Below are 27,578 nucleotides of genomic sequence, written 5' to 3' on the forward strand. Positions count from 1 at the left end.
GGGCTCCCATATGCACACAATTAAACTTCTTTTACTCCTGTTAATCTGCCTTATGTCTATTTAATTATTAGAACAGCCAATGAATCTAGAAAGCAAGGCTGACACTTGATTCCTGGACCTGTTTTGAAAGCAGAAGCAGGACTATAGTTGTATTTGTTGTATTATTAACTTAGCTCCACATTCTGTTTTGGTCCCTACTTATGTTTTATGCATCCTTTAACCTCATGCACAATCAGTCATTAACTTTGCCTTTTCTGCCCTACTCCCTGTTTACCCACTGATTGTAAAAACCTAATGGGGACTGGACAGTAACATTTGTCTTGAAATTATATGATGTATCTGATTGTACCAGGTCTCAAACGACACCTCATTGTCTGGAAGAATGCACACCTCCAGACGGTTTCGAGGCCCCTCACTTTGTGATTTCAAGAAACTCCTCACACTCCTCTCATATATTCACTTCCTTTCCCAAATATATATAAGCTGTCCCTATGCTCAAGAGAGCAAGGCAGCTTTGCGGATGATCCCCAGCCTTTTTGTTGGGCTGCTCTTCTGATAAAAAAGCTTTCTTTACTTAAAAACTGGTGTCTCAGACATTGGCTTACTGTGCATCGGGTGTGGGGATAAGTTTGGGTTTAGGAACAAAAGGAAGAGGGGAAAAATTTTCCTCCCTTTTGTTCGGTAACAAATGTCAGAAGGGAAAAATCTTCCTCAGCAACAACCTGAATGCCTTCAGCCACTTCTTTAAGGAGTCCAGGAATACAATATCCTTTTGTATGAGGAAAGCTTAAATTCCATACAGATATCACAAGATATTATGCGTGCCCTAATCCAGCAAAATGTCTATTACCACAAACATGGACTGAAACACAAATATCTTAGTGTGGTTTCCCATCTCCTAGATGGCTAAGGCTCCAAGTTCTCTGAGTTAATGCCATTAATACTACATTCTGATCTGTCTCATCTTACAAATAACTTTTGGCAAGATGATACAAAAACAGATTGTATAGCTGAAGAAACTGCATGTACATTTTATTTAGGGCACCAGTAGTATATGTGCACGACCTTTGACATCTAAGAGGATTATCAGTTTACGGTTCAGGTTAGAGATCCTGTCTTCAGGGAAATTGTTCCTGAATCTGTGATTTGCTACAGAATTAAGCTTTCTCATTTGTTCAAATGTGAAATCACTCATCAGCCACTACCATCAGTTGTCATACCTACTGTGCTACAGTGCATTAAGACAAGAGTCCCCTCAGAGGTAAATTCAACGTCCAATCCCAGGCCTGTTCCTCTGATCTTACCTGCCTGCTGAATGACCGCGAGTATGGGTGATGGTGGAACAGCTTCTGGGGTCTGAATACCTACAGGCCCACAGAGGTTTGGAGGAGGCAGTATCAGCTCAAAGCTGAAAGGTGCAACAGGAGGTAGAGGCTGCTGGTGGAGAGGCAGGTTTTGAAGGGGCTGTGTGTCACTAGCAGCAGCAGCAGAAGGAGGAAAGAGAAGGGGCCAAGGCCACCCCCTGGTCCTCCCACAGCCACATGCCTGTGATCACAGTGGCATGGACAGGAGTCTGTGACCTGTCAGGCTTCTGGGACAGAACAGTGAGAATCCAGGGTGAGAGTCAAGGGCACTAGCTGCAGTTGGCCCATTAACATTTTCTTTGAGGGTTTTTGTTTGTTTGTTTGTTTGTTTGTTTTGATGAGTGAGATTAAACCAAAAGTATACAGGATTTTGTAGAATTCACTGAGTATTACTTTTTAAAAGCTTACCCATAATTTTACTTTGATTTACTATTGGTAAGTGAAATGTGCCCAGATTTCCCATAAATTGATAAGAAAGCCCCATATTAAAAACATTATTATTTATATTTTATATTTATTTATATCTTAATAATAAAGTATATAACATGGGCATAAAATATAAATACATACAAATTAAATAGATTATTGTTTATATACATCAGTTAAATTGATCAGCATTTAGTTGATCAACAAATAAAGACTAAACCTGAAATAATTCTTAGCCTGACAGTCTGTAATAGAAAGCAATATTTAAGATATAAGGGAATACACACAATAATATATCCATTCTTGTCGTTCATTCACAGGCATTACATGTTGACAAACCTGCATATAAAAATAGAAAAATTTTACTTTCCTTTTACATATTATTATTTTTAACTAATTTTTAAACAAGATAAGATTTCTAGACCCTATGTAAAAAATATCCCTGTGAAGATAAACTTCTGTAACATTTGTCCTTAGCAGGGACCTACAATCTATGATCTGATGTCTAACAGGATGAACCAGTCTAAATTCTACTAAAATATAATAGTTGATAGTTGGTATGTGTAAATGTGGGTAAAGAGGAGTGATAGAGGAGTAAGTACCCCTTTTTCACTAAGCATAGAGCATTTTCTAAACCCTTCATTGGGATTCTGTAGAATCTCTATTTGGTTCTAAAGTGTTTTTGGATGTCACGGACAGAATGGAGGAAGAAAGGAAAGGAATAGAAGGCTTTTTCCTTTTTCCCTTTACTAGACCAGTTTCAGGGTCCATGTCTTTGACCCGCTGGCTAAATTAGAAACCCATGGTTCTGCTAACACCAGAAACTATGACTGTTCCTGGCTCTTGACTTAGATGGCTATCTAAAACTTAGAGGCATTTTCTCTTTCAGGTTACGTTAGAAAATCTTAATAATGTACATAAAAATACTTTATATTATCAAATTCCCATTTACTAAACACCACTTTATATTTCTATATGATGTTACAAAGTGCTTTCATGTACATCATTTTATTTTCATCTTTACATTAACCTCCTAAAGAACCTAAAGCTGGTAGTACTATGTTAATTTTACATTTAAAGCGGCAGGAACAGAGAGGTTAACTGAATCTCCCATAATCACTCAAGCAAAGTGAGAACTGGACTAAAACCAAAATCTCCTTACTCGCAATATAGGATGATAATAATATCATACTTAAAATAATTTTAGACTTTATTTCATATTTCCACCTATTCATAGTATTAATAGCAAAAATGGTTTTTTTAATTGATAAAACAAAAGGTTTAATTAGAAAACAATGCATTACCATTGTAGACTTTGGCGCCACTTCTACTGCAAATATGTTGAGTCCTCTGTTGTTTACGCAGTTTTTACTTAGTTCGTTGTTGATGTGAATAATCACTTTATTATCTGACTATAAAAAAATTTCATAAGTTGCTAGTCTTTAATAATACAAACAAAATGATTATTACAAAACACTTTGTAAGTCTTGTGAAAGAGGTGTTTGCAGGATTCTGTAGAAACATAGAAGATATTATAGAAACACAGAAACATTAGCTCAGTCTGGGCTAGAAAGGAATACGTTACCGAAGAAGTGATACTTGAGATAATAGGTCACAGATAATAGACAGCCTTTAGGATAGATAGGAAGCAAGAGAAAGCAGTATGAAGCTGATGAATGAAAAGAAATGTAGGAGCCAAAGTGTTCCCCTGCTAAAGAAGCTACGAGCACCCCCTAATGACCACAAAGGGGCAATATAACATTAGCCTACCGAATTCATTTCTCAGCCCTATTACTCAGCATGTGACCTTCTCCAAGTTATTGAATGCCCCCATGCTTCAGTTTCCTTGTGTGTAAAATGCAGATAGTACTTAACTCATTGGGTTGTTGCGAAAAGTAAACACATTAATAAATGTAAAGTGCCTGGCAAATAGGAAGCTCTAAAATATTATTACATCATTTTGGTGAAGGGAAGTTTAATTTTCCTTTAGGGAAAGGAAGGAAATGCAGGGCTAAGAAATGATAGGTAGCTGCAGAACAGAGAAACTATGATAAGGCAGTGACTCCCGTCTACCCTTTTAATTCTAGTAAAACATAGAGGGCAGAAAGGAAGGCACACTCCTTTCTTTTAGGAATCACCCTCCAAAGCTTTATGATCCACTTGAAGACAGTAATCTCCAGCTGGGGACCCTGGCTATTTTGGTCCAACTCCTCTACCTCATTTTCAAGATAATATATATGATCTGGACCCATCCTACTTATGCTATTTACCTTCATATTACTCCACTAAGTAAAGTTCTCTGTTTCCGCATAGCGAATATTCTCACTCTTCCCTCTATATCTCAAATTAACCCTCTCACGTGTTACTCCTTACACTGTCTCTCTGCTACTAACAGCTGTGTGTGTCTCTGCATCTCTAATCCTAGTTTGTCTCCAAATCCCACACCACAGTCCCCTTCCCCCTCATTACAGGTCCTTCCCCAACTTCGATAGTCCAAACTAACATCAACTACAAGAGATGCAGATACAGTAAAACTATTACACATATAAACAGTGTAATTTAACATTTAATTTTCACGCATCTCTTTCAAGAGTATTGAGTTTGTCTTCCCAACTGGCCCATAAACTCTTTGAAACCAGAGACCATATTACACTTCTAGAGGCTTCTATTGTGACTAGAAGAGTTAGTTACATAATATAGACTCAGACTGACTCAATACTCAGCCAAACCTTAAACACTTTAAGGAATTTATGGCTGGCAGAAAAATAACATAAGTCTCACCCAGGAACTAAAAAGAAATAAGCCAACAGTCCTAAGAATCCAGCCATCTTAAGTAAGGTTTTATGAAAATTTACGTTTCTAGAAAACTGGGTATCTCTAAGCATTTATGCATGTATTCCCTTAACCTGCAATATCAGTAGTAGGAGGGATGGTAGCCAAAGCTAGCAATAATTGGCTTGATAAAAATAGGTCCCAGACAATGGAATATATGAGATAAAATGATGATAGCCCATAAAATTTCTGAATTGTAAGGTATGTAAAACAAAGTTGGGCTAATTTTTTTCTTTATTTTGTTTATATTTCTTTAAAACTCAATGTCTGTTATTTAAAATTTTAGGTGTAGGGGTGCCTGCGTGGCTCGGTTGGTTAAGCGTCTGACTTCAGCTCAGGTCATGATCTCGCAGTCCGTGAGTTCGAGCCCCGCGTTGGGCTCTGTGCTGACTGCTCAGAGCCTGGAGCCTGTTTCAGATTCTGTGTCTCCCTCTCTCTCTGCCCCTCCCCTGTTCATGCTCTGTCTCTCTCTGTCTCAAAAATAAATAAACATTAAAAAAAAATTTAAAATTGTAGGTGTGAAGATTTTTAGTAACAAACTAAATAAAATACTTTATACCCAGATTATACTCTTTCTTCAGAGATCTCCAGATATTTAACTATCATAATATTTTAAGAGAAAAACAATTATCTCAAACTTTTAAAAATGCATAAAAATTATCATGCTTAGTTTGAATTAAAAACCTGAGAACGAATAATTGCCCATTATAAATTTTGTTAATATAATGTGGTATTAATTACTGTGCAAGAATAGAATAAGAAAGAAGATGGAACATACTAGTAAACATTGCAGTTCTAAGGAGAACCACCTCATAAATAATACCTTGTTTTCAATAACTGATGTTATCCAGGTGTCACGCTTATAAGTATGTACAATTATATTTTCATAACCATCCATTACTCTTGCATCGCCTTTGTTAAGGACAGATTTACAAATGGCCTTCTCGAGTTGCCCACTGCATGCCTCCATATGGACAGCTTTAATTCTTGGCTTGCATTTGTCTGCATAGATATCAATGACAAATGGGCATGCCTGATATGAAAGAAAAAGTAAACGTTGTCTTAGCCTTTTGATAGATTTAAAAATAAATTATTTGTTATTAATATGTCTATCATATGATTTAAGAAGATGTACCCTCTAGCTTGTCCTCATATACTTTTAGAAGACTGATTCTTCCCAGGTCATCATAAACTTTTATTTTTTTCAAATATGAAAATGTTAGATCATCCTCTTGGTGTATTAACTCAGTAAAATAGCACACACCAAAGAATCACTGCATATTAAAGCTAATACCTTAACTAAATAGAAACCTTGTCTCAGAACAATTACAAGTATTAACTAAATCAGTCAAAACAACTTCAGGTCATACATGAATCCTTTATGTTTTTATGTTATTTTATTTTATTTTATTTTATTTTATTTTATTTTATTTTATTTTATTTTCAGTATAGCTAACATACAGCGTCATTTTAGTTTCAGGTGTAAAATATCATGATTCAACAATTCCATATATCATCTAGTACTCATCACACAAGTGTCCTCCTTAATCCCCACCACCTATTTCATGCACCTCTCCCCACCTCCCCTCACATGAATCCTTTCAATCAAATATTACCATATATAAAAATCCCTATCACTAATGGGAACCATCCAACATTTTTATACCAATTAATTCTGAATTGTTATTTTCTCCTTCTTGTATTACCGTTTGCTTGTGTAACATTTTCAATCCAAAAATGCTATAACCCTTACTGAACGAGGAGAATGTCTTCACTGTGATTCTGTAAATCAAAAGTATCCATGCCAAGAAGAGAATTTTTGGATGCTCCAGTACCAAATTCTGACTCAATATTGTTTGTTGAGGAGTCTTATATTAATGAAATAAATGAAAAACAATAACAGTAACAATAACTTGAAATACAGTAAGTTGCCTAGTATCTTTTGTAAAATCTGTCTCCTTACCAGGAAATATGTTCAAATGATTAAACTGTGGCTCTAAGACATAAGAGAGTAAAATGTATAAACTAATAGCTAGTACACTTTTAGAAAAATTGACTTTTTAAAAATGCTATATAAAAAAGAGGGATTTTCCCTCTCTGATCAAGTACCCTTTAAAAATGAGCAACAAGGGGCACTTGTCTTAGTAGAGCATGCAACTCTTGATCCTGGAGTCATGAGTTCAAGTCCCACCCTGGTGCAGAGCTCACTTAAAAAACAAACAAAAAAAGGAACAATAAATACATTATTTGATACCTAAAATAATGGCCACAAAGGAAGAGACTCAAATAAAAGTTTTATGGAAGCCAATATACTATATCATAGATACTATACAAGCACTTTAGAAGTACTATAGAAACACTTTAGAAATACTATAGAAATACTTTTAACAGATCTGTATACCAAACAGACTCTTCTGACTAAAAGTCCTTATATAAAATAATAACAAAATAAAACAAATCCATTGAGAAGTTTAGGGATTCCATTGTAGATATGCAAAACCTGGCCTGCCAAATTCTGAAAGAAACACTGTGTCCTAAGAACCACGAGGATAAGATATGGCAAAACCAGAATGGCCACCTGGACACTAGATAAAATCTTCCATGAAACAATGCATTCCAATAGTGATAAACTGGCTATACTATCAATCACTGAGGAAAAACTTTCCTAAGAAAATGAAGGATGTGGTTATTCAATGTTTTATCTGTAACTAAATTAACCTGGAAAAATTATGGTACATGAACTGAGACTACACACCAAAAGACTCTTTAAGCATTTCCAAATTGATTTTATACAGTTGACTCTCTCTGGTTTATGGATATGTACTAATAATATAGTACACTTATTTTCAGGATGGGTCAAAATATTTCACTGTTGAAAAGCCACAACCAGGGCACCTGGCTGGCTCAGCTGGTAGAGCATGTATCTCTTGAAATCAGGGTTGTGAGCTTGAACTCCATATCGGGTGTAGAGATTACCTAAAAATAAAATCTTTAAAAAACAAAACAAAATAAACAACAAACAAAGAAAACATCATTTTTTAAAAAGCCACAACCATCATGACCGCCTAGGGCCTTCCAAATTATTGGTCCCATGACAAGGGACACATTTAACTGGAACAATTATTCATTGATTTAGATTAAGTAAAGGCTTGCTGCTGCTGCTGCTGCTGCTGCTGCTGCTGCTGCTGCTTCTTCTTCTTCTTCTTCTTCTTCTTCTTCTTCTTTTTTTTTTTAAGGCTTGCTTCTTATTCAAAAACATTTTTGTCTTTATAATTCCCAAACCTCTGGGAAAGTGCAAAGGGCCTTAACAGAATTGGAAAGGTACATCCTTTAAAGATCCTGAAGTGCAACTCTCCAGAGAATCTCCAGAAGCAGACAGTGCACAGAATTAACTGCTAACCCACGAACCTTTGTACAACATATGACCACATTACAGGAGCAGCTTCCTCTCATGACACTGGAACAAGATTCTTCTATGGGTTCCATTCTTCTTTGCACACTCTTATTTATTCATAGCTTTACTCTTTATGGATTTAAGGCTGTATATGTTTGACTTGGCCTATCATGTTTTCCTTATTAGCAGCAATAATTTGCCTAAGTCTAGGCTTTAAAGGAAAGAAATGTGCTTGAAGTATGAGAAATACAAAATGCAACACATACTATTTGTCACAACACCAAGAAACAACACACCCACAGTTTCACTAAGGACGATTACTTATGCAGCTACTATGTGGAAATCAGACTATTTAATGTTAACTCAGAATCAAAGTTAATTATTCTGTACAACTGTTGGGCCATTCCAAGGACAAGATTCCCAAACACCCTCAACAGGTTATATTTCCTTACATATGCCCACAAAAAATTAAAACCCTTGCTGGAAAAAGATTGCTGAAGACACGGATCCTATTCATAGCAGTTACATCATTCCAGATGGTCGTCAAAAAAATTGTTCCTTCTTGTTGGCTTACATAGTAATTAATATAGTCTAACTGTTGGGGGGATAACAAACCAGTTTAAATTATTTAACCCAAGCAGTTATGAATAATAAAAAAGCCTTGATTTTCTTTTGACCAGCCAGGGAGGAATCTGCACTGGTGCTAATACTTCTTGTAACTGGATTAACACTGCAAGTGAAATCACCTACAATGAATTAAAAGAGTTAATACAAAAGGTCATATACAAAGTAGATTTAAAGAGTCCTTGGGACTTTTATTGGTCAAGCCTGGAAAACCTGGGGTTATGATTCTGGAGTGCTCTCTACTCCCTTCTTATAATACTTCTAGTATACTTGTTTGCCTCAGAGTTTAAATGTTGTCTAGAGTCTTCAAATGCTTCTGTAGAAGTCACTGTCCAAACAAATGACTTAAAGACAAAAACAGGATGAAACCATGATAAATGCAAAACTGAAAATCAGATCCCCACAGATGAAACCTCTTTGAAAAGAACCAACAATAGTGGTTGAGTGAATCTTTGAAAGTTTCTTCTACAACTTTAACTGAATGAAAATCAAAAGGGAAGGCTGGGAATTAAAAAGTTCTCACAAACTTAGGAAACAACTGACTCTTCTGTTGTCATGATAATGAGTAGTCATCAGAACTGGTTTTAAACCTGTTCAAAAGATCTAGAAAACCTCATCTCAATAAACACATTTTTGTAAGCCCACCAGTATCAGCTCCTCACTTTTGAAAGTCAAACAATCAAGGACTCGTGTGAATAATAACACTGCTGAGTGCCAACCAATCAACAGTCTCACCTGAGTAACCATGCTTCCTCAAAACCCTCCCCTAATAAGAGGAACATTCTGCTCCACTTATAGTCGTGGAGACTATAACTGCTCCAGTTATAGTCGTGCAGACTATAACTGACGAGCATACTCCCTTGTAGTAAATAATCAATTCATTTTTGTCTTTTTATTTGTTATTGAGAAGTGGTCTCTTATTCCTTTGACATTTTCACTATATATGTTTACCTTTTACATTTCCAATGGTATTTCTGTATTACTTATTCAATAAATGAAGAATAAACTTTAAATTTAAAAAGCGTCATCTCGGGGATGCCTGGGTGGCTTAGTCGGTTAAACGTCTGACTCTTGATTTCGGTTCAGGTCATGACCTCAAGGTTTGTGAGATGGAGCCCCATGTCGGGCTCTGCATTGACAGCGTGGAACCTGCTTGGGATTCTCTCTCTCCCTCTCTCTCTCTCTCTCTGCTCCTCTCCCACTCATGAGCATGCTCTCTTGTTCTCTCTCTCTCTCAAAATAAACAAACTTAAAAAGTTTTATCTAAGAAATACTTCTTGCCTATGGTTTCAAAGGTCAATGACATAAGTAAATGCAAAAAAAATGTCTTAAATTGCTCTTAACTAATTTCTCTTATTGAGTGAAAGCATAGGGGTGCCTGGGTAGCTCAGTCGATTAAGCATCTGACTCTTGATTTTGACTCAGGTCATGATCTCATGATTTATGAGATCAAGCCCCATACAAGGCTCTGCACTGATGGTGTGGAGCCTGCTTGGGATTCTCTCTGTGCACCTCCCCTGCTCGTGCTCACTCTCTCTCTCAAAAATAAATAAACATTAAAAACTAAAGTAAGATATAAAAAGTTATTGTAACTCTTAACCTCTTATTAATAAAAATGGCAAAAAAAAAATTATTCTCAGAACTTCTCAGAAAAGAGGTTTATGAGGGATTTTCAATGATGTCAAAGCTAGGAATTAAACCAAAGTCTCAATACACCCAAAATTTAAAGTGTGTTGAAGCTAGTGTTACCCTCCTAAGTTGATCTGTTTAGAGAAAGGACAGATATTATTTTTAAGAATATAAACAACAAATGTACTGTTATGTGATGCATTGCCTGAAACTCTTGAATTCTTTATTTTAAACCTGACACAAAATATAGACTTTAAGAAGTAAGGCCTCATTTTTACTATTTCTCCAGTTTACTGAAAGTCTTAATAATGATAGCTAACACATACACAGTGCTATACATTAGCCAAGAACTATCCCAAGTATTTTACAAATAATAACCCAAGGAGTATCTTTTATCAAAAGATCAGAATTCCAATTCTCATACAGACACATCCCCCTTATTCTAAGATAGGCTTATTCTATTAGGACAAAGAGTTTCCCTATAGAAATGAGACTTCAGCAACTAAAATAGCCATCACCAATTAAAAAATAGAATTTTTTTAACCACCAAACTTTCCCCCCATATTATATGCTCAAACTCCTTTGTTCCTGAATTATTTAAATACTGATAGTAACTAAATTTCAGGTAACAATGGGAACTTGCACAAACTAGCAGAAACACGCCTGGTGCAACCACAATTCATTCGTATACTAAAGTTCAAGGATTTGTGTCCAATTCAAAAGTCAGGTGGTAGGAAAGTGTTTGTGGAGTAAAATACTATGTGTATTAGGACCACTGCAAAACTTTCAGATTGCTTTACCTCTGTCAGTTCCAGAGCTTTATTGTAGCCCATTGAGTGTAGAGTTACCCAAAGGTCACGAGGATCTCCTTCTCGATCATTGGCTTCCATTAGATTGAGATCCATAAAGCCCTGTCTTGTTAGTTCATTCTTCTTTGTATCAAAATTGTCTGTTAAAGTAACCAAAAGTTTCTTTCTTACATAATTTTAAAACTCATACATTTAATAAAAGATCTATTATATATTATTTTTCATAAATATTTTAATGGAAGCCTTATTTAATGGAAGCCTTATTTTTGGAACTTTCAAAAAAATCGGAAGTTATAAATTGCAAATATATTCTGAAATTAGAGGAAATTGTAATTTTTATGGGTAAGTCCCAACCTGCTTGCTTATTTAGAGTATATACTGATTTATATATTTTTAAAAATTAAAATGCTTCATATATGTTTACCCCTTAAAGCCAGCAGAACCTGGATGAATTTGATGTAATACCCCCCAAATTAATGGTGTTTCAAAGGGGAGATGTGGATGGTGCCAGATTTAAGGGGACTGCTATATGCTTAATTACTCTAATTTTAACCAAATTGTCCCTGGTCCTTAAAAATCTGTTAGATAATGGGGAACACTTTGGATTCTATGAATGTCCTAGACAAATAAATCTATTTTAATATTATTATTTAATAAATCCATTTTAACATTGTAAGCAAAACTAAACTCACCTCAAAGTATCTATACATGTGTAATTCCTGAATTTGTCTATTATAGATAATAAATAGCTATTCATTATGGATTATATTCTGTTAACTGCCCAACAAGAAAGATTTTATTTTCTTGCTTCCAACTGTAATATATCCAAAGGAAATGGGTACTCTTTATATATCTCTTCTGTATACATCATTATGAAAAAAGCAGCAGAGACACAGCCATTTAAAACTGACTGATTAATAGTTTAAAAAGTTTACAGAGTTTAGGAAGTGACACAGAATTTTGCAAGGAAAAAAGTAAATGTAGATTAAATTAGATCATAGAGGGGCGCCTGGGTGGCTCAGTCGGTTGAGCGTCCGACTTCGGCTCAGGTCACGATCTCACGGTCCGTGGGTTCGAGCCCCGCGTTGGGCTCTGTGCTGACTGCTCAGAGCCTGGAGCCTGCTTCCGATTCTGTGTCTCCCTCTCTCTCTGCCCCTCCCCCATTCATGCTGTGTCTCTCTCTGTCTCAAAAATAAATAAACGTTAAAAAAAAAATTTAAATTAGATCATAGAAATAGTAGCCACTAAACTGGAGGATGGAGCTTGCATGTAATAAAGAAAGATGAAAAAAAATTTGATATTAATACAAATTTTATTACTATCAAGGAAAATATACCTAATACTATACTATAGAGACTATCAAACTATCAGACTTTTAAAACTTAAAATTCTCAATCCTCCATTAATTTTTTATAAATTCATGAATACCCAACTTTAAGACTTTCTTTAAAGCTATAGTAATCAAGACGGTGTGGTGGTGGCAAAAGATGAGACAAATAATGAGTAGAACAGAGAACCCAGAAATGGACCCATACAAATATACTGAACTGATATTTGACAAAGGAGCAAAGTCAACTGAAAGGAGAAAGGATAATTGTATCAATAAACGGTGCTAGAATAACTGGACATCCACAGACAAAAAAAAATAAATGTACACTAGGATGTTATGTCTTTCACAAAAATTAACTAAAATGGGTTGCAGATCCCAAACACAAATCTATAAAACTTCTGGAAGATAACAGGAGAAAATCTGGGTGATTCTGTGTTTGGCTATGTGTTTTTAGATACAACACCAAAAGCACACAAACCAAAAGCATGACACATGAAAGGAAAAAAATGGTTAAGTGGGGCTTCATTAAAATTAAAAATTTTTCCTTTGTGAAAGACACTACTAAGAGAATGAAAAGACAAACCACAGACTGAGAGAAAATACTTGCAAAACACAGCTGATAAGACTTGTATCCAATATATACAAAGAACTCTTAACAGTAAGAAAATAAATACCTCAATCAAAAAGCGGGCAAACGAGCTGAACAGACACCTCACCAAAGAAGATATACAGATGGTAACAAGCATATGAGAAGATCATATGTTATGAAGGAATTGCAAATTAAAACAAGATATACACCTATTAGAATGGCTAAAATCTAAGAAGACTAATAATACCAAATGCAGACAAGGATGTGGAGCACTAAGAATCCTCATTTATTCCTGTGGGAATACAAAATGGGTATAGTCACTTAGGAAGACAATGTGGCAGTTCTTTCAAAGTTAAACATAGGTTTACTGCGGCAGTGATCATTGAATTTAAATGAACTGAAACAAGCTGAAAACTACATACACACAAAAATATGCCCATGAGTATTTATAGTAGCTATGCTCACAAGTACCAAAAATTGGAAACAACCAAAATGTCCTTTAACAGGTGAATGAATAAATAAACTGATACCTTCATACAATGGAATTATTATTCAGTGCTAAAAAGAAATGAGTTATCAAGCCAACAAAAAGAGGAAATCTAAATCCACACTGCTAAGTGAAAGAAGCCAGTCTGAAACGGCTATCTACTGCAAGATATCCAACAATATAACACTCTGGAAGAGGCAAAACTATAGAGACAGTAAAAAGATCAGTGGTTGCCAGGGGTTTGAAGGGACGAATAGAGAGATGAATAGGTAGAGCACAAGGGATTTTGAGGGCAATGAAATTATTCTGTATAATACTGTAAGGGCAGGTATATGGCATTATGTATTTGTCAAAATCCAGAGAACTGTACAGCACAATATAACCCTAATATAAGCTATGGATTTTAGTTAATAAAAATGCATCAGCATTGGTTCACCAATTTTAACAAATGTATCATACTAATGCAAGATGTCAGAAAATAGGAGAAATTGGTAGAGGGGAGGAGAAAATCTATTCATACTTTACTGTAAACCTAAAACTGCTCTAAAAATAAAATCTATTAATAAAAAATGATAAAAATTAAGGCATCTTTAAGTATAAAAAAGTTTATTAAAATGATCTTACAGGTAGATAAAATATTTTCTTATTATCAAAGAGAAAGTTGCATAAAATTAATATTACGTATGACTATAAAAATAAAAACTTCAGCACCTAACAGGCCTGATTCTTTGCAGTATTGCTGATGTTGGTGAAGGGGACAATCTCCCTTCAAATCATTTTTTAAGTCAACCATTCTTGGGGATTTTTTTTGTAGCAGGGTATTATTCAAGGTTCTGGAGTCTAACTGCTTGGGTATAAAACTCAGCTGTGAAATTTTCTTGGTATATAACATTGATCAAGTGACTTACCCTCTTTGATTCCGTTTCCTTATTTGTAAATTGAGAATAACAATAGTACATACCTCAGAGAGTTGCTGTATAGACTGCTTCCAACTGACATGTGGTAAATTCTCAAAAAATGTTAACTATCAATTCTACCAATTAAATTATCAAACTAAAATTTTATTTATCAAAAACTTTGCCATAAAAAAGTCTTATTATGATTCATTCTTATTGAATATGTTTTAGTGCCACAATAAAGGATCAAAAGATTGTATCCTTAACGTTATAAGATGATTATATCTTCCTAAGAATAATATTCTGTATATTATAAACCTTCTTATTTGAAGTTTAATAGTATAAATCAATATTCATTTCTTGTTGCTGAGTATACCATATATAAAGTTTATATAGTGCATCTCTTTCATTTAAAAATAGATATATTTTTGAAAACCTTTGTATTAATAATATTTCTACCTTACTTCCTGTTTAGATAAACAGATTTATCAAACTCCCACCTGGCTCACTGACTTCGCCAAGCTTAGACCATTTTAAGAATCAAAGGAGTAGGACACATTTCTACCCCAGTGACAGCAATATGTGAGTTAATTTGTCTCCTGACTGCATTTTGGCCTTATTCTGTGATCTATAGTTGGCTATGTCTTTTGGTTTTCCCCTTTGATCTTTTAGTCCTTGGCTTAAATACATAAGCCCTACCATCTTCCCAAACTCCTCCTAAGAGACAACAGAAATTGTCTCCTTCTCAATAGTTTTCTTTGCCAATCATGATGTTTTTGGTTTCCATACCACCATGGATGTGCTTTCATAATTCAACTCAAATACAAAACAAAACAAAACAAAAAACAACAACTAAAGAATTCTTAACATATATAAAGAACTTGCTGGAGACTGCTTAATTTTTAGTCAAACGTTAGCTTATTAGCTCTTTGCTGCCCTCTCCTGGGCACAGTTTGGGGCTCTTGACCATTTCCATTTCATTAGTATCAAGAGCTGAGACAAAGTTTTTTCCATTCTAAGATCCAAAGAACATAGGCTAAAAATGAAGTGACATTTAAGTAATTCATATTTTCTTTTAACTTGAATACTATACCAACTATAAACTTAAGGAAAATAAATATTTACATTTTTATGATCTATCAACAATGCTACTACTTTTTCACTGTCCTAACTGCTATAATAATATTCCATAGAGAAGTCTGACATTTTACTTCTTAAAAATGAAAGGGTGCTATTTTTTTTATATATGCATTAAGGAGAAGAAAAGTGCTTACCTCGGCAGACAGCCCAAGCATCTTCATCACATTTCTCACCGCTTGTTCTCAATTCAAAAAAATTATATTCTTCAAGGCTAAGAAGACCATTTCCATCCAAATCAATTACTTCAAATATATCTGATAAAGTTGACCTAAAATTATAAATAGAAAATTATTTGTCTGCATGGCAACTGGACTGAATGTTTCTATGAGGACAACTTTCAAGAGGAAGTAATATCAAGACATTAAACAATTTTTGAACTTAATATATCCAAATATATTTTTTAGTCAGTCTGAGACAAACAAGCTTCTAAAACAACCACAGTATCTCAACACTCAATGAATGGTAATTCCATCATTCTTTTTTCCTTTCTCCAATCTACTTTCTTCTTCCTATTCTACCAGGTATTATTGTATATATCTAGGGTATAAGGGAACTACCTGAGTATTTAGATTTCATATTTGACGGTTATCTAAGTTAATGGTGCAACTGGCAGTATCTATTTCTAAGGAAGTGTCTAATCAGGTAGAAATCTGTAAATGTGTGACTCAAGTTGACTTGCCAAATGTGTGGAACTCAGAAATGAGTGGCAATCCCAGACTCATGAACGGAAAATCACTTTCAGATGCCTAGGGAATGAGTTGAATTATTGAATTAGGATCTGCAAGTGGGTCTGGCAGCTGGCCAAAGGAAAGGATGGAAGACAGGCTATTGATCTATAATTTTACAGTTCTAACCTTAATAAACTAGATTTTACAGTTCTAGATTTTACAGTTCTAACCTTAATAAACAAAACTTACCTAAATTCCTTTGTAAGAAATAATTCCCCTGTTTCATCTCTATATACAAGTTGGGCTTCTTCAGTTACTGGTTTTATTTCTTTCCTCAGCCTACAGCCAGTTGTGGAAGGAATTAACCAGTAAATTCCAGGTCCTAGTTCACCAGTCCACCCAAACACCTTTTCTCAAAAGAATTAAAAAACAACAACCAACATGAGTTTTAATGACTTTTCATCTTTCTTCTGAAAGGGAAGTTTTAGAAGCAATTTATCCATTTTCACCAACTCTATTATGCGTCTATCAATCTTTTACAGGCTTCAAAATCTGGTTATTAATGGAAGTCCTGGCACAAGACCATTAGATGTAGTTCTTAGTATATTTTAAAAATAAATGCCTAAAACTGTAACAGGTAAAAAGTTATATAACTTCTAAAGCTTTCCCAATAATCTTCAAAAATGTTTGTGACGTAAATATCTTTAACAGGAAGCAAAGAGAGAGATCTTAAAATAATTTTACAATTCCATAATTTGATTCAAATATAAATACATGATTTGTAAATCAGATTTCAAGAACACAAAGTAAAAAATATATTTCAAGAATTCATTATTTGTAAGAATATTTGTAAGCCGTATTTGTAAGAATCCAATTATGTAGACAGAAGCACTGCAATACTACTATTATTTATGTAATTAATATGGATTATAAAACAAGATGGCAGAATCCCAGATAAACCTACCTTATACAAAATTCCTTTCCATCACAGTATATTTATAATGAGTGACAGGACATTTGTATAGGAAACATTTTATTCTGTAGTTTCATGAAAGAAAGCATAATGACATCTCTCTATGAATGTTCTAGGTGTTTTATGAAACAAACAGCCATCTATAAAACCTAGGGGTTATCTCTGTCAAATATATTAAGTCTAAGCATTTTCTTGTCATGTATAACAACTAAGCAAACAGCTATTGGCCCTTCAGCACAGAATAGCCCTAGGGAATTCTGTCAGGAATTGTGTCCAAAAACTTTCAAAACACAGATGTATTTTAGGTCATCCTGGGGACTCATACACAAAATAAAGTTGTTTTTCTGAATTCTGGGTTCAGTCCTATTTCTGCCCTCACAAGTCAGAGGAACCATAATCATCCTAAAGTGACCATACCATGTTCTATTTTGCTACAAGAAGCAACCCAATAAAACTAGGGTCATTGAAGACTAAAGATTGACAAATCCCTCCTTGGGAAACCATAATCTTGTAAAATGGCCAGATGTAGTCTGGTACCCAGAAGTGAAAAGCAGTTCTTGCTGCTTCCTAATACATGTTATCCCATGAACTTCCCTTATCTCCACATATAACCTTGAATTTCCACTGTGGATGGCAAATGGAAAGTCTTTCATGCAGACAAAACTCTTCTTAAAGAAAATAATTGTGAAACTAAAACTAAAAATCCTTTGCAAATATGACATATTACAAAAAAACCAGAAGCCAATATAGTAAAAAGGTAAATAGAAACTCATTCAAACTTTACTACAGGCTTGCTATGTACTAACATTTTTATACATGCAGTATCATAAGAAAGTAATTTTATCCAATATAAAATGGGAAAAACTATTGCTTTAGACAATACTTTATCTTGAACCTAACTTTGTAGTCAGTTCTGAAGAAGAGTTTCGTCAAAACATTAACCTGTGTCATTTTATTTGTTTCTTGCCTATAACTATTCTTGTCTGTTCAGAAGCCTACAATAAAGACTTTTATATAACATTCCATCAGGGAAATGTTTGTCTGTCATTGGACCTGTATAAAGATTAAATATGATATTGCAGTAAGCCCTTGAATAGTATTATTCCTGTTGTTGTGTAGCAGATGTATTTTGTAGTCCTCATAAAATAAATAGCCACATTTATGTATCTGCCTCACATATTTGGCCTCTGAGTAAATATATAATTAGAAAAGATCAGAACAACCCCATGGGCAACATATAAAATCATTTAAAAGCATTCCTTCAGATCAATCTATTTTTGAACCCTATAATATGAGTCAAGCCTGAGGATAGCAATCTTGAAGTTTTTCTTTTTTGCAGTAGCAATATAAAGTAAGACAAACATCTAAAGCAACTTTTCCAAAGTCTTGAATTGCCTGTATTTAGGGAAAAAAATCCACTGGCATCAATCATTTTAATTGCATATTACAAAAAAAAAAAATGTTCACATGTGAGGCATCTGGGCATTTAGAGAAGAAAGTGAAGTATAATGTCACATAACATATAAGTTACAAAGCTAATCCTCAGCTCTTAGCAATCAAGAGAAAATACATCACAATTAAAAAGACACATGTAATATTCATAGTGCTTAAGTACTGTATATACCCTAATTGGAGGGAAAGATACAAAAGTTAAAAACAAATATAGAAAATCTATTATATTCCTTAAACTTGAGTTCATGTCATATTTTCAAATTAAACACTAGGAAATAAATATGTATACTTCTCTATTTCGTAGTTCAGTAAAACACATGAGTTGTAGATTTGCTTGGCTCTCATTTTCCTTAAGAATATACAAGGCAGTATCAATTGATAACCAAGGGGATGGTTTTCCTAAAAACAAACAAACAAACAAAAAACCCCAAACATCTTAAAATAAGCAATTACTACTCACTCTTTCCTATTTAAAAAATAAGTTAGTGGTTTCTTTCCCCTATGGATTTTTTTTTTAGAAATGCACATCCCATTTTTATATAGAAATACCATAGCATTTGTAACTATATATAGTATCCTTGCTAGAAATATTCTCTATTCACACTTTCTAAAACTCATAACTTTTTTTGAATTGACCAGAAAGCTGAGGTTGCAAGGCAACCAAGTAACCTGATATCCAAGGAAAAACAAACCCTTTCAAAGAGTGATGAGATTCGAGCACTAGCTTACCTGTGGAGAGGCACTGGAGGAAAAGATGTTAGACATCATCTATGTATGTGCTGACAACTCCATAATTTGAAATTTTTTTAAATGTTTATATTTATTTTTGAGACAGAGTGAGACAGCATGAACAGGGGAGGGACAGAGATGGAGACACAGAATCTGAAGCAGGCTCCAGGCTCTGAGCTGTCAGCACAGAGTCCGAGGCAGGGCTCGAACCCACAAACTGCGAGATTATGACCTGAGCTGAAGTCGGATGCTCAACCGACTGAGCCACCCAGGCTCCCCGACAACTCCATAATTTGTATCTCCAACTAGAAACTTTTCTCTGAATGTTAAACTATAATCAACTACCTATTGGACATCTCCATTTGAATTTCTATATCTAAAACTGACCTTCCCCAATTCCTTAAAAAAACCTGTCCATCTATATTCTTCTCTATCTCAGTCTCAGTTTATAGTAATTCATCCTTGCAGTTGCCATGCCAAAAAGCTTGAAGTCACCTTTAACTTTTTTCTTCTCTCACATATCATAACCAATCTTCAGGAAATTGTATGGTTTAACCTTCAAAATATATCCAGGATCTTTACTTTCTTTATTATTATTATTATTATTATTATTATTATTATTATTATTTAATATATGAAATTTATTGTCAAATTGGTTTCCATACAACACCCAGTGCTCATCCCAAAAGGTGCCCTCCTCAATACCCATCACCCACCCTCCCCTCCCTCCCACCCCCCATCAGCCCTCAGTTTGTTCTCAGTTTTTAAGAGTCTCTTATGCTTTGGCTCTCTCCCACTCTAACCTCTCTCTCTTTTTTTTTTCCTTCCCCTCCCTCATAGGTTCCTGTTAAGTTTCTCAGGATCCACATAAGAGTGAAAACATACGGTATCTGTCTTTCTCTGTATGGCTTATTTCACTTAGCATAACACTCTCCAGTTCCATCCATGTTGCTACAAAGGGCCACATTTCATTCTTTCTCATTGCCATGTAGTACTCCATTGTGTTGTGTCTACATTCCTGGTTCAAAGTATCATCAGTTCCCTCCTAGAACTCTTCTTTCTCTTGGGTACCCTTCAATCTGTTTTCAATATAGCAACCTGACTGCTCTTGTTAAAATAGGTCAGATTATGTCCTGTTTCTACTCAAAATTCTCTCATGGAGTTGAGAGTTGGAATAGTATTGCTCCCACCCTAACAATAAAAAGTACGTGAAACTAGAGAATTCTAATTTTTTCTTGAACCCATCAGCGCTAAGGTCCCAGGGCAACCAAGTAGCCTGAAATCCAAGGAAAGGCAAACTCTTCTAAGGAGAGATGAGATGCAATCATTGGCTTATCTGTGGCATAGCACAGACGACAAAATGTCAGGTACCATACAAGTAAGTGGAAGAAGAGAGAGAGCAGAAGAAATATTTGAAGAATAAAGATGGAAATTTTCCTAAAAAACAATGAAAGACAATAAGCCAAAAATCCAAGCAGGATAATTACAAACCAACCAACCCCACAATAACAGCATCAACAAGAAAAACAAAATCACCTAGACAATACTAAAATCATTGTAAATTAAAGATATGGAGAAAATTGTGAGGGCAGCCATGGGAAAAATCCTCCTAAGATTCTGCATTTTTCTCAGAGTAAAAGCCCAAGTCTTCATAATGGCCAAAACAAACAAATAAAAGCAACTCTACCTGATTTTGTCCTGGTTCCTCCCTGTCCTCCATCTCCTACTTTGTTCTAGCCATTCTAGTCACCTTGCTATTCTTCTAACATCAGGCACACTCTTACCTCGGAGCCTCTGACAGAGAAGTCCCTCTATGTGGAATGCTCTGCCACCTGCACTCTTCACCACTCTCCACTCATCCCCTCCACCAGCCCTATATCCACAAAGCTTACTCCTCTGCCTTCTGTGGAAGACAGCAGAAATGGCTGCTCTGTACCCACAGCCCATTGCAATGTGAATCTGCTCCTCCATCATGAGATCAAGTCTGTTTCTCTATCTTATAAATCTAGACTTGCCTTATTACTTGCTGTGAACAACAGAATGTAACAGAAGTAATGTGCCAGTTCTGATTCCAAGCCTTAGGAAACCGTAGGTGCTTCTGCTCCTTCCTTCAGATCCCTATTACACCAAGAGAACAAGCCCAGGCTAACTCACTGGAACGTAAGAGACTATATGAGGCAGACTCAAGTCGTCCCAGCTGAGACCTCATATAGAGGACAGAGCCCAGCCAAGACCAGTAAAGCCAGCTATGAGCTAACCAACAGTTGATCACAGATGCATAAGTAAATCCTACAGAGAAAAGCAAAGCCCAGCTCAAACAAAAATAACTATCCAGTAAACCTGCTTATGAGTGAACAGTTGTTTAATTGTTTCCAGCCACTGTGGGTTTTGGGGTAATTTGTTATGTAGCAGTTGATAACTGATATACCTCTTTCAAAGTCTTTGCTCAAATGTCAACTTCTTAATGAAGTATACACTAACCACTCCATTTCAATGGCAATTCATATTCCCTCAGCATTCACAATGCCCTATCCCTCTGTATTTTTCCCATAGCACTTATCACATACTAACATACCACAAAATAAATTTACTATTTATTATGTTTATTATTGTTTCCCTCACTAGAATGTAAGTTCATAAGGGTAAGGATTTTTGCCTTTTTTGTACTCTGATGTATCCTAAGCACCGAAAATGATACTTGATATATAAGGCCCTCAATGAATATTTGATAAATATGTGAATAAAGGATCTTCTTAAGAATATGGAGAATTAACATCTGCATTGAATATGCAGGCCAATCTTGATACCTGTATCTGAAAAAATGATCACTGTAATTGTCATTTAAAAGTACCAACCACCATTGGAGCACCTGGGTGGCTCAGCTGGTTAAGCATCCAACTCTTGATTTCAGCTCAGGTCATGATCTTGCAGTTCATGGGTTTGAGCCCCAGGTCGGGCTCCACACTGACAGTGCAAAGCCTGCTTGGGATTCTCTCTCTCTCTCTCTCTCTCTCTCTCTCTCTCTCTCTCTCTCCCTTCCTCCTTCCCTCCCTCCTTCCCTCCCCTCCTCGGTCTCACACTCCTCTCTCAGAATAAATAAAAAGTATCAACCACCAAATGTTGTAAGAATTTCACAAGATATACAGTTAAAACTTTTAGAATCTCTACTTTAGGAGGCAAGAAGAATGGAGCAGGGAAGAATCCTCTAGTAATAAAATAAACATTTTCTTATTATGTAAAAATAATTTTAAAAATTGATACTTAGAACAACCAACATTAAAAAGATTTCTAGGGATGGGGCGCCTAGGCGGCTTGGTCGGTTGAGTGTCAGACTTCGGCTCAGGTCATGATCTCACAGTTTGTGGGTTCAAGCCCCACGTCGGGCTCTGTGCTGACAGCTCAGAGCCTGGAGCCTGCTTCAGATTCTGTGTCTCCCCCTGTCTCTGCCCCTCCCCTGCTCACTCTCTGTCTCTGTCTCAAAAATAAATAAAATAAACATTAAAAACAAACAAAAAGATTTCTAGGGAAAGCACCCTTAAAGACATTTTCACTAATTAAAAATTAAATAATAACCATTTTATTTTTTTATTAAAATATTTTTTAAGTTTATTTCCTTATTTTGAGAAAGAGAGAGCACGAGTGGGGTAGGGGCAGTGAGAGAGGGAGAGACAATTCTGACAGTGCAGAGCCCAAAGCAGGGCTCGAACTCACAAACTATGTGAGATCATCACCTGAGCCGAGATCAAGAGTTGGACACTCAACAGACTGAGCCACTCAGGCGCCCCAATAATAACCATTTTAGACACTAAGAAATTAATTTGTATCTAGCATTTATATACAGAAAAGGAATATTACCAGGAATGTAAAGATTATTAATAACGATTGTTTAAGTCATAGGACATAGGACTTTGGAGATATTCAAAATTATTTGCAGTTCACATTGCCCCAAATTATGTTCCTACAGAACTTCTCTTAAACTTATTAATTTTAAAAATGGACAAATGGAAAAGCTAAAAATTAATTAATAAACAAAATGTTAATTCTATATCAAGAAGAAACCAGGATACACTTTGTTCTTGTTTTTAAAAGAATTAAAATAAAACTTGCTTTAAACATACACAAAAACCAACATACTTGCTTTGTAAAATATGATAACACAAAGTATAAACTAATGCTTTCTTTCTTTAACTGTATGTAACCATGTTTGTTAGGTAGATTATTTTCTTCACTAAGGGTACCAAATATGTAAGTTATTTTCAAAGAGGGCATAATTTGATATTTTAAAATATACACAAAAAAATTAAACTTGCCTTCAACTTGACTCAGGTTTAGTGGTTTAATTGTAAGATAAACCATGGATCTCTGAGCTATCTGCATCCTATATTGATGACTAATGATTTCACCATCTTCTTCTAAAAAAAAGCAACCTTTTGACTGTACACATTGCCACTCCTGAAATGAAGGAAAAAAATTTTTTTCAAACATTTATTAAATGTTTCCAGCATGTAGAGTAATAAAGAGAAACCTAAGGAAGATATAAAGGAAATCTCAAATAAAGCCGCTTACCTCCAGGAATTTGCGACATAAAAACAACAACAACAACAAAAACAAACAAACAAACAAAACCCAACCAACCAACCAACAAACAAACCAGTCAGGACACAATTCAATTATAATTGACAGTAGTAAATTTTTACAACAAAAAATAATTATATGTGCAAAATAATAACCCTAGTTCCTAATAGTAACTGGCACATTGTTGGTACTCTATTAATATCTGACCGATGAGGGGAGGTAGACATCAATATAAACTGTATCTTGAAAGATGAGTGTAATTTAGATAATGAAAAGTTAGGAAAAGACATAATGGAAAGAAGAAATAAGAAAAAATAAAGTTTGTGAGAATGGGAGAAGCAGTGAAACAAAGTAACAAATAAATATGCTGCTACAATAACTAGGGCAGGATTAGTGCTTGCAACATAGTAAAAATGACTAAGTAAGGACTCCTAAAACTGATGCTGAAAGGAAAAGTGATGACTTTGTATTTAAAAGGTAAAGAATGTGACAACCAAAATAACAGTTTCAAGTCCAGGCAACTAAAAGAACACTGAATAAATTTTACACCCATAGCACAATGCTGATAAACATCAGTTTTGCGAAAAACTTTTCTGTACAATTGTTTCTGCTATCTCCTGGTTAGCCAAATTCCTTCTGGTCCAAACTAATAGGTCTAAGTAGGATCTCTTAACTAGAATTAAATACAACTCGAAGATGACACCTTACGGAAAAAGTAGAAAATTCTCTATTGAACATATGAGAAATTGTGCCATTGCCACAAATGTGTACAAAAATCTTCTTCACTTGATCATTAGTGGGCTTGCCTACCTATAATGTAAAACATATTTCTGCTCTACCCCTAGTGACTTACAAACATATGTATGAGTTTTTGAAATGACTTTATAAAAGATGATTTTGAAAAATTATCTGTAAGAATGCTTAGATAATAAACTCAAGGCCTTAATAATATTAAGATAACCACTAAAAAGGTATACGTTAGCTGTTAACAATAACATAAAAAATACTATAAATTCATTATAGAAAAGTCTAATATGGTACTAAAAAGGTGAGAACAAACATAATTTCTATTGAGGTTGATTTCTCATTCACTTTTTTTAAAGGCTACATTATCCTAACATGTATTTACACATCATTTTTCTATTACATAAATGATAATTATTTTCATATTTTATATTATTTTATAGCACAAAAATACATTTAAAATTAGAAATTTAAGAACACGGAAAAAATCCCCATAATTCTACCACCCTAGTTTGATTTCTATATAATCATTCCTAATACCACCCTTACATAAAAACCTATGTTTTACATTCTAATTAACATTATTCCATGTTGTGTCTTCTCCATGTAATGTTACATCCAAAATATTTTGCTACCAAAAAATAAGAACAAAACTGGAGGAATTACATGTCCTGACCTTAAAACTCAATAGAAAGCTACCGTAATCAAAATGGTGTGATATTGGCAAAAAGACAAATAGATAGATGAATGGAATAGAACAGACAGCTCAAAAATAAACTCTCACATATATATGGTCAAGTAATTTTCAATAAGGATGCTAAGACCATTCAATGGGAAAAAGGACAATCTTTTCAACAAATGAAGCTAAGAAACCTGGATATCCAAGTGCAAAATAATTAATTTGAACTCTTCTCTTATACCATACACAAATTAACACAAAATGGATCAAAGACCTAAATGTAAGTACTAAAACTACAAAACTCTAAGAAAGAAACATAGTGGAAAAGCTTCATGACAATGGATTTGGCAATGATTTCTTGGATATGACATCAAAAACACAGGTCACAAAATAAAATATAGACAAACTGGACTTCATTAAAATTAAAAATCTTTGTGCATCAAAGACACTATCAACATAGTGAAAAAGGCTCACAGAATGGGAGAAAATATTTGCAAATCATATATTTGAAAATGAACTAATATCTAGAATATATTAAAAACTCTTACAACTCAACAACAAACCCTCCCCCCCCCCAAATTAAAAATGGCCATAAGGGGGTACCTCAGTGGCTTAGTCAGTTAAATGCCTGACTCTTGATTTCAGCTCAGGTCAGGATCTCACACGGGTCATGAAATCGAGCCCTGAATCACTGGGCTCTGCACTGCCATGAGGAGCCTGCTTGGGATTCTCCCCTCGCCCATCTCAAAATAAATAAATATTTTTTTAAAAAATGGTCCCAAGACTTGAATAGACATTTCTCCAAAGAAGATACACAAGTGGCTAATAAGCACATGAAAAGATGCTTAACATCACATCATTAGGGAAATGCAAATCAGAACCATAGTGAGATACTACTTCATACCCACTAGGATGGCTATTAAATAAAAACAAAAACAAAACCCCAAAAACACATAAAATAACAAGTGCTGACAACGATGTGGAGAAATTGAAACCCTTGTGCATTGCTGGTAGGAATATAAAATGTGATGCCACTATGGAAAAGTTTGTTAGTTCCACCAAAAATTAAACACAGAATTACTGTATGATCCAGCAATTTCATTTCTGGGCATATAGTGAGAGCAGAGACTCAAACAGATATTTGTACACCCATCTTCATGGCAGCATTATTCACAATAGCCAAATGGTGGAAAGAATCCAAGTGTCCATTGGTGGATGAATGGGTAAACAAAATGTGGAATATGCATACAATGGAATATTATTCAGGCTTAAAAGGGACTAATATTCTAACAGATGCTGCAGATATAAACCTTGAAGACATTATGCTAAGTGAAATAAGCCAGACACAAAAGGACAAATATTGCATGATTTCACTTAAATGAAGTACCTAGATTAAATTCAGAGAAAGAAAGTAGAACAGAGTTTGCCATGAGTGGAAAGAGGAGGAAATGAGGAGTCATTGCTTAATGGGTAAAGAGATTTAGTTGGGCATCACAAAAGCTAAATATGAAAGACCCACAGTTAATACCATCCTCAATGGGGAAAAACTGAAAGCTTTCCCCCTAAAGTCAGGAACACAGCAGGGATGTCCACTTTCACCACTGTTGTTCAACATAGTACTGGAAATCCTAGCCTCGGCAATCAGACAACAACAACAACAAAAAATAAAAGGCATGGGGGTGGCTGGGTGGCTCAGTCAGTTAAGCATCCAACTTTGGCTCAGGTCATGATCTCATGGCTTGTGAGTCCAAGCCCCGCATCAGGCTCTGTGCTGATAGCTCAGAGCCTGGAGTCTGCTTCAGATTCTGTGTCTCCCTCTGTCTCTGCCCCTCCCCTGCTCACATTCTGTCTCTCTCTCAAAATAAATAAACAATAAATTTTTTAAAAAAGAAAAATAAATAAAAGACACACATTTGGCAAGGAAGAAGTCAAACTTTCACTCTTTGCAGATGACATGATACTCTATGTGGAAAACCCAAAAGACTCCATGAAAAAACTGCTAGAACTGATACATGAATTCAGCAAGTTGCAGGATATAAACTCAATGTACAGAAATCAGTTGCATTTCTATACACCAGTAATGAAGCAGCAGAAACGCAAATCAAGGAATCGATCCCATTTACAATTGCACCAAAAACCATAAGATACCTAAAAATAACCTAACCAAGAAGGTAAAAGATCCACATGCTGAAAACTATAGAAAGCTTATGAAAGAAACTGAAGACACAAAGAAGTGGA

General features: G+C 35.0%; 1 protein-coding gene and 1 pseudogene across 1 annotated transcript in view; both read right to left on the reverse strand.

The window, feature by feature from the left end:
* Window positions 1-691: 691 nt before the first annotated feature.
* Window positions 692-1,543, reverse strand: LOC132673331 (glycerophosphodiester phosphodiesterase 1 pseudogene; annotated as a pseudogene).
* A 342-nt stretch (window positions 1,544-1,885) lies between these two features.
* Window positions 1,886-27,578, reverse strand: part of EFCAB7 (EF-hand calcium binding domain 7) — a 47,215-nt gene continuing 21,522 nt past the window's right edge. The window contains exons 7-14 of the mRNA XM_060625925.2: window positions 23,653-23,794; window positions 18,903-19,012; window positions 16,438-16,595; window positions 15,655-15,788; window positions 11,070-11,218; window positions 5,446-5,655; window positions 3,095-3,202; window positions 1,886-2,129 (exon numbers count right to left, since the gene is read on the reverse strand). Of these exons, the coding sequence (XP_060481908.1) occupies window positions 2,055-2,129; window positions 3,095-3,202; window positions 5,446-5,655; window positions 11,070-11,218; window positions 15,655-15,788; window positions 16,438-16,595; window positions 18,903-19,012; window positions 23,653-23,794 (1,086 nt within the window). The 3' untranslated portion in view covers window positions 1,886-2,054. The remainder of the gene's footprint in view (window positions 2,130-3,094; window positions 3,203-5,445; window positions 5,656-11,069; window positions 11,219-15,654; window positions 15,789-16,437; window positions 16,596-18,902; window positions 19,013-23,652; window positions 23,795-27,578) is intronic.

This window comes from Panthera onca, chromosome C1, assembly GCF_046562875.1.
Source record: "Panthera onca isolate mPanOnc1 chromosome C1, mPanOnc1 haplotype 2, whole genome shotgun sequence".
Taxonomy (NCBI): Eukaryota; Metazoa; Chordata; class Mammalia; order Carnivora; family Felidae; genus Panthera; species Panthera onca.